Below are 10,390 nucleotides of genomic sequence, written 5' to 3'. Positions count from 1 at the left end.
AGGGCCCGGCGGGGACCGCCGGCCGGTAGCCCCGGTGCGGCCGAGGGTCTGTGGGGCGCAGGCGCAGCCAACCGAGCCGCCTGTCCCGGCAGGTGGGCACCAACCTGACCGACCTGCGGCTGCCGCGGAAGGCGACGCTCCGGGAGCTGGGCGGCTGCATGGGCCCCATCTGGCCCAGCTACTACGGCGAGTGCAGCGCTCTCCTGGTGAGCGCTGGCGGCAGCACCAGGACCCCACACCGGCAGGGCGGCGGCGGCGGACGAGCGGGGACCCCGTGGCTGCCATCGCTGAGCCAAGGCCCCGAGGGACAGACCCGGCCGGGGGGGGATGCAGCCGCAGGGCACCCTGTGTCTAGGGGTTGGCGCTGGCCCCTGCTCCGCTGCGGGGAGTCGGGCCCCTCAGCTTCGCCCTGGCTCTGTGATTTCCCTCCACTGCGCCCTGATCTGGCGCAGCTAGACGCGGGGCCGCCCTTGGGCATGCCCACACCGCCGCTTTCCCTTCTTCTCCTCTTCCAGTTTGTGGTCGATGCCGCCAACCCCACCCAGGTCTCCTCGTCTTGCGTCCAGCTGCTCTCCGTCCTCTCCGCAGCGCAGCTCGCCTCCGTGCCTGTGCTGGTCCTCTTCAATAAGATGTGAGGAGGGGGGTCAGCCCGGAGGGTGGGGGCACACGGGGGCACGCTGAGGGCCTGCGGTGGCTCCTGTGTCCCTTCCCTCGGGTGACACCCAAGGAAGCCTGGCGTGTCCTGGGGGGCAGCAGCCACACTTTACTGCACTCCCTGGGCTGGCTGGGCCTGCGGAGACCCCCGAGGCAGGGGCTGGGCCAGGCAGGAGAGCTGTTGGGGTGGGCTAATGCAGCCACCCCCCTCCCACCTGCAGTGACCTGCCCTGCTACATGTCGCTGGCGGAGATGAAGTCGCTGTTCCGCATGCAGGACATCGTCTCCTGTGCCACACAGCCCATCACGATGCTGGAGACAAGCGCGCGCAATGGCACCGGCCTGCCTAATGTCCTGCAGTGGCTTCGGGCCACCCTCGGAGACCCCCGCTGACCCCGACCCTGCCCGGGTGCCTGTGGCAGCCCAGGCAAGTCCTGTCACCGAAGGAGGTGGCCGGTGAGCAGCTGCCCTGCGTGGGACTGGGAGCGGAGCCCAGGACGGTGTCATGGGCTGGTGGTGGACAGGACCCCTGTGGAACTTTACAGTAAAATTCCCACTGTACTGTCCAGGCTGGTGTCTGCCCTGTGCTTGCGTGGAGACCCTGGCCTTTCGGGGAAGGGACGAGCAGGAGCCTCAGAGGCCAGACCATGCTGGCACAGGGCAGTGCTGGCACCTCTGGGGACAGGAGGGGTGGTCATGGTGGTCACAAGCAGCAGGGGTGGGGTGGGGTGGCAGCACCTGGGCAGCGGCTGGTAACACCTCCCGGGTTGGAGACCAAGTACATGTGTGGCTCCTGCCAGCAGTTTTGGCCCTGCAGGCCTTGTGCCAGCCAAGGCACAGCTGGGTGACCTGGAGGAACATGTGGAAAGACGGGGGCGGACCTGGGTGGGTGTCGGAGCCAGGGCAGGCTGAGCTGCAGGGATGCCTTGGTCAGGGATGTCTCATGAGCTGCAGCAAGTGCCAGCCCGTGGCTACTCTCCAGCACTCACCTGGGCTCAGAGAACAGCTGGGCGCGTGCAGAGAACCCGGCCCGTGCCCGCACCGATAATCTGTCGGTGCCCACACTGGCAGCCCAGCCCAGCGCCCAGCTGGGCAGGCAGCTGCCTCACCCGGTGGCATGAGTGCCAAGTCACGGGGGTACTTGTGGCTGCCCGCGCCTGGCACACGCCGTGGCACAACCCTCCCTGGGTCTGTTGGTGCCATGGCACGGGGGGAAACCAGCTTGGGACAGGGCCAGGGCCTGCTGACAGCGTGCGGTGGTGGAAAGTGGTTCTCAGTGCTGGGGGCTGCAGACACCACACTGCGATGGCGAGTGGCTCCTGGGGCCATATGCGATGCCACGGCCATAGTCTTTGCTCCTGCGGTGTGGGCTGAGCCGGGCTCTTCCCAGGGCAGCCTGATGGGCAGGCAGGCAGTGCCAAGGAGCCCGAGCACACCCTGCCATGGCTGCTGAGTCACCACTCCTAAGGAATGCTGATGCTAACGCACCAAACCCGCTTGCCAGCTTCCAGCCTGACGGGTTGGACACAGGCTGGGAGCACTCCTGTACAACTACACTTTAATGGGCCAGGTCAGCCTGCAGCACAGGAGCCAGAGCCTTCGGATTCCTCTGCCCAGCCCAGCACTTGGCACCACAGTGGTCTCTCTGAGCCTGTCCTGCCGGCAGGCGCGGTGTGCCGCAGGGCTGCCTGAGCTGGGGGGGGCCTGGGTGGCCTTGTTCACAGGGAAGATATCGGCCAGCTGCTCTCCTCCTTGTGAGCCAGACACAGGGCTGGAGCTGGGTCGGTGCCTGGCAGCTCCCGGCTCCAGACTTACTGCTCCTGGGCAGTGCAAAGGGGGCTGAGGGTTCTCTCCAGCCAGAAAGCATCACTGTCCCTGAAGTCTTCTGGAAACAGCCCAAAGGTGTTCTACGAGCTGGCTGGGGCATTTACAGTAGGGAGAGTTGTTCTCTGCTAACCGTAACCACCCATGGAGAAGGGCTCTGCTGGCGAGCCAGCCCGACGCAGCACTGTGTCCTGGTCCTGCTGTGCCTGCCCCATGCCCAGCAGCTCTGGGCAGCGGAAGCACCCACGTCCCTGTGCCACAGCATCCCCGCAGAGCTGCCAGATGACATGCCCCAATGAGTCCTTGGCTGCTGCAACCCGGAGCGGAGGATCTTCCCCAGCACCCCACAGTCCCACTGCTTCCAGTGTCACACTGTGATGGCTTAGAAAGATGGCTGGATCCAGTCCCTGGCTGCAAGCAGAGTGCTGTCCTGTCCCGCTCCTTCCTGGGGAGTCTGACACTAAGAGGAGAGATACAGTCCCTGAGACCCCTGAGTGTGTGCTGCTGGGGGCAGACAGGACTGCCCCACACTGAAAGCAGAGAGGAGGCTCTCTAAATGTCTCCATCCCCCTTCACCCCATCATCTCCTGCGCCTTCCTGCTCCCCGGCAAGCAGTGCTCTACCGCAGCTGCGCTGGCCCTGGCAGTGCTGCTCCTGCCAGCCCCGCTCCAGCACAGAGCAGAGGAAAGTCTGTGTGTCCAGCCGAGCTCCAAGCACCCCGGCAGCCCCCTCTCCCTTTCATGCAGGCCTCACCTGGGACTCAGGTGCGTCTCTCTCTCTGCTCGTAAACGGAGTGAAGCTTCTGAATGAGAAATATTTTATCTTCCCCTTCCTGCAACAGCAGAGACATTGCAGTGAGCAGCCATGGGATGTGCTCTTGCATGCCCGAGGTGGCAGCGCTGTCAGGGCTAGAACCAGAATCCGGCGATCCCAAGGCTGGACCAGGGCATGGAACAGCCAGGACTGCTGGGACTGCCCAGGGGCAGCATGCAGAGCTCACGCACATTGGCAATCTGCTCCTTCAGCAGGCAGATGATCCTCTGCTGGCCTCTCACCACCTGGATGTTGAAGTAGATCACGGCTCTGCAATGACAGGCAGGACAAGACGGTGGCAGCCAGGGCAGGAAGCTGTGGGACGCTGCGGTCCTGGCCCCAGGCTGGGGCGCAGGGCTCTGGAGTGACACCCTGGCTCCCAGCCCCCCGCTCAGCTCCTCAGCGGGACCCTCAAAGTGTGGGCCCAGGGTTCAGCCTCAGGCTTGGGACTGTACTCACAGCAGGACCCCAGACACAAAGAACAGGAGGAAGGTGTTCTCCACCAAGTGCTGGTGGACCCACGCGAACCAGGTGATGTTCGGGTTGGACTTCTCCAGCACTTGCACCCAGGTCTTCCCTGACTTGTAGATGTTTTCCAGCCCCTGGAAGGGACCACAGGTTTCTGACGGCCGCACCCTGAGCAGACAGACCGATGGGGTTGGTCAGAGTGATGGACAGCCCAGCTGGCTGCTTCTCCTAGCCATCCCCAGTGGCTGCACGAGGGGGTCCTCATCCCCTTGTTCTGCATCAGGAACAGCTGGGAGAAGTGGGCACAGACCAGCTGCTGCATCTCCCTGCCTGGGGCAGTACTGCACAGTCCTGTGCTGGGCACACTGTGCTCTGCATGCCGTACAGGGCTGGGGAGGCACGGTCTCCCCAAGTCCCTCTCCTTTGCCAGGCAACCATCAGTTCTGTGCCCCAAGCTGTGGTCCAGCAGGTACTCACGACCAGATGGTGTAGGAGAGGAAGACGGCTGCACCCAGGAAGGATGGGAAGCACAGAAGGGTGATGAAGACAGTCCTCATGTGAGATGCTTGCCAGGGCTTGCTGGGGGACTGGCAGTTCTGCATCAGGCTGGTCTGCAGACAGGGAGCAGAGTCCTGTGTGCTGCCATCTCCGGGGGAGCAGCCCCAGGAGTGCAAGCAGGGACAGCTGCCCCAGCCCACCGTCCCATCCACTGGGAGCTGGGCAAGCTTGGGGACACCCTGTCCCCAGCAACACCTCCTCCCTCCCACGATGACAGCGCTGCTTGCTGCACGGTGCAGCACCTCTGCTGTGACAGAGGCAGCCTGCAGCAGGGCACAGCATCACTGCAGGGCCACCCATCACAGGGACACATGGGGAGCTGTGGGGCAGAGGGGCTGCTCACACCTTTTTGATATAGAACAGCAGCAGCAGCTTCAGTGTCTGCACGGCTGGCAGGAGCGGTGCGAAGAGAACGCCCAGCCTGAGAGAGAGGGGGGAAGATGAGCTTGTCCCAAGTCTGGGCCCTGCAGGAGCTAGCGGTGGGGAGAGCTGGGGCCAGTGGCAGGGCACTGACGCCAGCTGTGGTCAGGCTTTCGTAAAGCGAAGAGCAAGCACACGATGCTCTGTGCCAGGTTTGCTGCGCAGCCTGTGCTGGGGCTGGGCAGCGGCTGAGATCTCACCAACCCCAGGGCGGTTGTGGCCTTTGGAGCTCCCAGGTGTGTTGAGAGCGGGAACGCAGCAGCACACGCATGGATCCCCTCCTTGGGCAGGGGGGTGTGAGACCAGGGGCTGCAGAAAGGTGGGTGGGGGGTGGCAAAGCAGGGGCCTGAGCAGCTGAGAAGACAGGCTGGAGGGGAGCAGCGAGCACCATTATGGTCTGGACAAACGAGGGGGGCTGGTCGTGCACCAGAGCCTGCTCCTTCCCCAGAACTCTGGAGGGGACCAGCTGGGCGGGGGATGCTGTACCAGACCCGGGACGCTCTGCTGATGATCCCCCCGTCGCTCTCACCCTGCTGCCAAAGCCAGACCTTCCAGGTGAGCACGTGCATTGTGACTGTAAGGTGCTGGCACCAGGCGCTGTGACTGTCAGGCCACCCATCTCCCTCGTCCCACCCACGTGGAGCAAAACGACCCTGCTCAGCGAAACGTGCAGCTCCCCATGCCTGGTCCCCGACAGCCACAGGGCTCCCAGGGGACCCCCAAGGCATTTGCCAGCAGAGGAACAAGCTGTGCCAGGCAGGAGACATCTCACCAGGTCAGGGTCTGCCCATAGATCAGCTCCAGCACATTTTGGGCGATGTCAAACTCGGGCTTCTGCTTCCTCTTCAGCTTCTTCTCCAAGATCAGCCTGGGAAAGAGCAGAGCTCTGCTCCCACACTGCCACTGGCAGGGATGCTTAGCACCCCATCTTCCCCCTCAGGCGGCAGCAGAGCCTGGGTGCACCAGGGCAGCACTGCCCGGGCAGCGGAGAGCCGGGGCCATGCTGGAGATGGATGCTGGCAGGGGGACCCCCTCCTGGGGCACATTACCTCCAGACCAGCTCCCCGAAGAGCGTGTCCAGCAGGGTGAATATGAAGTCCATCACCACGAAGCGATACAGGTCCTGCCCCACACATGTCTCCCAGCACTGCGGAGACAAGCAAAGGTGGCATCAAGCGAGCAATGAGGCTTCTCCTACCCCCATGACTTTCCCGTGAGGGGCTGTGGGACCTTTTCCTCCCCTGCGCCCCTTTCCCAACTACTCCATGTCTGGCAATCACCCCCCTCTCCCCAGCAAAGGAGCAGATGGTGCCTGTGGTGCTGTTCAGCAGAACCCCTGCTGCCAGACCCCTGCCTCTGCTGCCTGCCAGTGCCAGGACTGCAGCCTTGGCTTTGGTCCACGCTCCCTGGGCAAGGGACAGTCTGGATGGCATGGCCCCGGGGCGGCGGTGCTGACCTCCTCTGTTGAGCAGACAACTCTCCGGCTGAGCCACTGGTAGCAGAGCAGGCCGAGGACCACCATCTTCAGAATGAGGTTCCTGGGGAGCAGGAGCAGGGCCAGAAGCCCCTGAGCCCTGGGGATGGAGGGGCCAAGCCCCGCGGATGGGGTGTCTGGCCCCAAAGCCTCCCCCCATGCCGCAGGTGGGGGTGCAGCATGCTCCCCCCGCCTCGGCCCTGGCCAGTCTACCTGCAGATTGCCACATAGACCTGTGCCACGGGGGAGTCCTGCTTCTCCCACGTCGCCAGCAAGTTGTACAGGTGGGGCATCAGCATGTTGAGGAGAGACACCATGAAGGGCAGGACCAGCAGGATGGCTTCCTGCTGCCGCTCACTGCTGCCCCATGCTCGGTGGTCCTGCTGAACCTGGTGAGCAGGTACCAGGGTGAGCGTGCGGCTGCCGGCAGCCTGGCACCCTCGGGGAGGGCAGAAAATGCCAAGGCCAGGAGGGGAGCTGCAACGGGGCTGCCCCTGCCTCCCAGGGCTGCTCCTGCCTCCCTCCCCAGTAGCCAGCCCCAGCCCCGCAACACCAGGGCACAAGATCCCACAGCAAGGGGCGGCACTCACCGCGTGCATGTGCTCTGAGAAGTAGTGCACAGCCAGTACGCAGCCCAGCACTGTGCTCAGCGAGAGGGCCCAGGCCAGGAGAAGCACAGCAGAGTGCCCCAGGCGCTGGCAAAGGCTCAGGGAGCGGGAGCGGGACTGCTGGTCCGCGAGCAGCTCCTGGAAGAAAGCAGTGCCAGTGCTGCTGAACACGCTCTGGGTCTGGAGCAAGGCTTTGTCCTGCTGCACTGAGCTGGGACCCTGAGGGCTGATGAACAAAGTGCTGGTGCGGGATGGGGGTCAGGGGGTATTTGCAGTTGCAGGGCTCCCCTGTGCAGCGGGTAGGAGGGGGGGGTGCTGAGCCCTGGGGTCTGGACTGGCTCCTGTGAATGCCTTCGCCTGCCCACTGCAGGGTGCAGGAGCTGACTCCAGCCCAGCTCCTCACCTTCAGCTGGGTGCAGATGTTCTCACACTGCAGCTTGACTGAGCGCCTCTGGATCACCTTGAAGTCCCAGGCACAGAAGACTTTGACGGCCAGGTCCCCAGCGGAGCTGCCCACACGGTAGCTCTCCCGGAAGGAGCAGGACATGCTGCGGCGAGGGGAAGGGTGTCAGGGCATCAGGGCTGGGTAAAGGCTGGCAGTGCCGGAGGCGCTGCTGACTCACCTGTACACCAGCAGGACACAGGTGACGAGGAAGGAGACCCCAACACTGAACACATAGGCCAACGGCATGTTGTATGGGAGCGGGGGGGCTGTGAGGGGGCTTGCGCTGTCATTGGGGCTGGAGGCGCAGGGGTCGTTGAGGGTGACGTTGCTGTAGTAGCCGTAGTATAGCAGTGAGTGAGTGAAGTAGCCCTGTGGGAACGTGCACGATGGGGCCCAGGGTGATCTCGCTGGTGCCCGTGGCTCCCTGCCCAGCCTGGGACATCTGTGCCAGCTCGTGGGGATGCAGAGCCCTGGGTTGGGGCAGCACCAGGCACCCCCTTCTGCACCCACAACACTGGCAGCCACAGGGCCCGGCTGTGTGAGGGCAGGGACTGGAGCATCACCGTGGCAGGGATGTAAGGATGTGGGACAGGGACCAGGGCATCACTGTGGCAGAGATGCAGGGCTGAGCCCCAGGTTTGGAGCAGCTCCTGGCCCAGGGATGTGCTGGCACTGGCGTGCTGGCAGTGCTTACCGCTCCAGTCAGGAGCTCGAGGCCAGTGAAGGACTGGGGGCTGGTGGAGGCAGGGGGATACGCAGCCTGCAGGGCCACCACGAAGACCAGGAGAATGAGGAATGAGATGATGTTGAACATAAGGAGCGTCTTGAGGAAGAGGAAGTAGGAGAGGACACTGGAGCCGAAGCGGCCACCAATCTGCTTCAGGGCATAATGCCAGGGCTTCGCGGCAGGGAGCAGGGAGAGGAGCCTGTACCAGAGGCCCCGGCAGCCCTGCAGAGAGAGGGAGCCTGGGGAGAGCACCGGGGCCGGAGCCTGTACCAGAGCTCCCGACAGCTGCTGTGCAGACCCATACCCCAGACTTACGAGGATGATGTAGTCCTTGGACCATCCGCAGAGAGAGGAGGGGGCCCGGCACTGGGCGTGCTGCCTCAGGGGGCCCCTCTGCCCACTCAGCTCCTGCCTGCCCAGCAGAGAGGGATGTGAGAGGGTGGCACGGGCCCCAGGATGGCTCCAGCTGTGGGAGCCCTGCCTGGCTGGGGGGAGAGGACCTACCGGAGGGTGCGTTTCTCTGCCAGGCTGAGGGGCACATTAAGCAGCATGTGGCTGCGCTGGCTGGGTGAGAGGCTCAGCAGCTCTTTCACCAGCAGGCTCCGCTTGTCTGGGGGCACAAGGGGCTCAGTGGGACACGGCCAGCCAGGACACAGTGTGCCCATCCTGAACCCGGCGTGGGGACAGTGCCCGGCACTGCCTGCTCCCACTCCTGGGGGACCCTCACCTTCCAGCGTGGCCCTGGCAGGGTCAGTCTCCAGGTCGTACTGCCGCAGGCTGGGCCGCGCCGTGTGGCAGAGCTGCTGCAGGGGTGGGCGGCTGCTCCGGCGCCGCAGCCGGGCTGTGCGGTTATAGTACTGGGAGATGATGGCCCCACGGCTGCGCCCTGCAGGCAAGAGCAGGGCAGGGGGGTGAGCAGCCGTGGGAGAGCAAGGCAGATGGCAGAGTTCTCCCAAGGGGCTCCTGGGCCTGGGAAGGGTGGGACGGTGTGTGGCACCTACCGATGGTACGGCTGGGCATGTTGGCGAGGATCCGCAGGGAGGCGGAGGAGTAACCAGGATGCTGTTCATCCTGCCCAGGCTCCTGCCACACCGTGGCACAGGCATCTTGGGGGGCCAGGCGGGCTGGGTGCTCTGGGAGAGGGAGGGCAGGATGCAGAGTGGTGAGAGCCAGACCACCCACACCTCCAGTCCCTGTGGCCCTGCTGCCCTTCTCCGGCATAGAAGCAAGGCACCTGCCCCATTATGTGCTCCCCCTAGAGCACCCCCTTCTCTGGGGATGCTCTCTGTGCCCCCATGGGCAGGTCTGCCCCACTGCCTGTACAGGTGAAGGTGTCAGTGGGCTCCTACAAGTGCTTTGGCCGCAGCCTCAGCACGAGCCCTAGCTGGCCCACGTAGGGTCTGGGACAGTAAATAGCCCTGGGCACACGCACTGTCCCCATCCCACCCTGGCTGCGGCCGCAGTGCTTTACCTCTGCCCCTCGCCTGCATCTCCAGCTCCAGAACCGCCTCTACCAAGCTGCTCTGCTCCTGGATGAGCTGGTGGAAGGAGGTGTGCAGGGCTCCTTCGTTGTCCGGGCTCGGCTCCTGGCTGCAGGGACACAGACCCGCTCACCTAGGCCTGGGCTAGGCACCGGGACCCGAGGGACGGAACCATGGCAAAGCGCCGGTGCCGGCTCAAAGCCTGGCCGTGCCACCTTGCAGCACGCGCACCCAGTGCCGGCTGGGCACGAGGGCTGCCGCCGCCCGTGGCGGGAACGCCAGCCTCGTGCCGCTGGGGCTGCAGGATGCCGGGGGGCTGAGGGTGCAGGGACACGGCTCGGGTGGGCACAGGCAGCAGGAGGGCAGGGCAGGGCAGGCCCACACTCACCCATCGCTGTCGGTGTCCTCGGAGACGCGGATGGTGATGGAGGGCGGCCGGGACATCCTGCTGGGAACGAGCGGGTCCCTGCGGCCCCGCCGCTCCCTCCGACACGCCGCCCTGCACGGCAAACGGACGGGCGTCAGCCGGCGCCGCGCCGCCGGCACCCCCGGTCACCCCGACTGCCCCGGGGACGGGGATGGAGCCGGTGCCGCTGCGTGCGGGAGCCCGGGGCAGGCGGGAGCGCGAGGGGCCGCGGGGCTAAACCCGGGTGTAAACACGGGGCGAACAGCGGGGCCAGCCCGGCCCGGCGGCCCAGCAGGCTGGGAGCCGCGGCGGGAGCAGGAAGGAAGGCGGGCGGATGGGGGAGGCGGCGCAGCCTCCGCCGAGCAGGTCCTGCCCGCGGCGGAGGTAGAGTTCGGGTTCGCACCGTCCCGGCCCCGGGGCTGCGCCGGAGGACCCCGCCCGCCGTTCCGGGGCAGAGACGCTCCGGGGCCGGGCTCTGCCGGGGAAGGGCACGGCAGGATCCGCAGCCCCGG

General features: G+C 65.4%; 4 protein-coding genes across 5 annotated transcripts in view; 2 read left to right on the top strand and 2 right to left on the bottom strand.

Annotated features, from left to right (window-relative positions):
- The window catches only part of ARL16 (ADP-ribosylation factor-like 16), a 1,344-nt gene extending 122 nt beyond the window's left edge, over positions 1–1,222 (top strand). The window contains exons 2-4 of the mRNA XM_010568129.1: positions 62–206; positions 516–631; positions 876–1,222. Coding sequence (XP_010566431.1) covers positions 62–206; positions 516–631; positions 876–1,047 — 433 coding nt within the window. The 3' untranslated portion in view covers positions 1,048–1,222. The remainder of the gene's footprint in view (positions 1–61; positions 207–515; positions 632–875) is intronic.
- HGS (hepatocyte growth factor-regulated tyrosine kinase substrate) overlaps positions 1–10,390 on the bottom strand; it is a 28,184-nt gene that overhangs the window by 9,627 nt on the left and 8,167 nt on the right. The gene's annotated exons all lie outside the window — the stretch shown is intronic.
- TMC6 (transmembrane channel-like 6) lies at positions 3,232–9,917 on the bottom strand. Its single transcript, XM_010568128.1, has 19 exons — positions 9,861–9,917; positions 9,463–9,581; positions 8,993–9,124; positions 8,713–8,877; positions 8,496–8,601; positions 8,307–8,403; positions 7,959–8,213; positions 7,443–7,633; positions 7,223–7,367; positions 6,805–6,957; positions 6,425–6,594; positions 6,194–6,275; positions 5,787–5,884; positions 5,510–5,605; positions 4,663–4,738; positions 4,237–4,370; positions 3,751–3,927; positions 3,483–3,561; positions 3,232–3,310 (listed from the first exon to the last, which is right to left on the bottom strand). The coding sequence occupies exons 1-19, from the start codon at positions 9,914–9,916 to the stop codon at positions 3,239–3,241; spliced, it is 2,403 nt and encodes an 800-aa protein (XP_010566430.1). The 5' UTR covers position 9,917; the 3' UTR covers positions 3,232–3,238.
- The window catches only part of SYNGR2 (synaptogyrin 2), a 1,763-nt gene continuing 1,423 nt past the window's right edge, over positions 10,051–10,390 (top strand). The window contains exon 1 of the mRNA XM_010568127.1: positions 10,051–10,059. Coding sequence (XP_010566429.1) covers positions 10,051–10,059 — 9 coding nt within the window. The remainder of the gene's footprint in view (positions 10,060–10,390) is intronic.

This window comes from Haliaeetus leucocephalus, unplaced genomic scaffold, assembly GCF_000737465.1.
Source record: "Haliaeetus leucocephalus isolate CR32 unplaced genomic scaffold, Haliaeetus_leucocephalus-4.0 Scaffold238, whole genome shotgun sequence".
Taxonomy (NCBI): domain Eukaryota; kingdom Metazoa; phylum Chordata; class Aves; order Accipitriformes; family Accipitridae; genus Haliaeetus; species Haliaeetus leucocephalus.
Note: the sequence above shows the minus strand (reverse complement) of the source record. Positions and strands in the feature narration are given on the sequence as shown.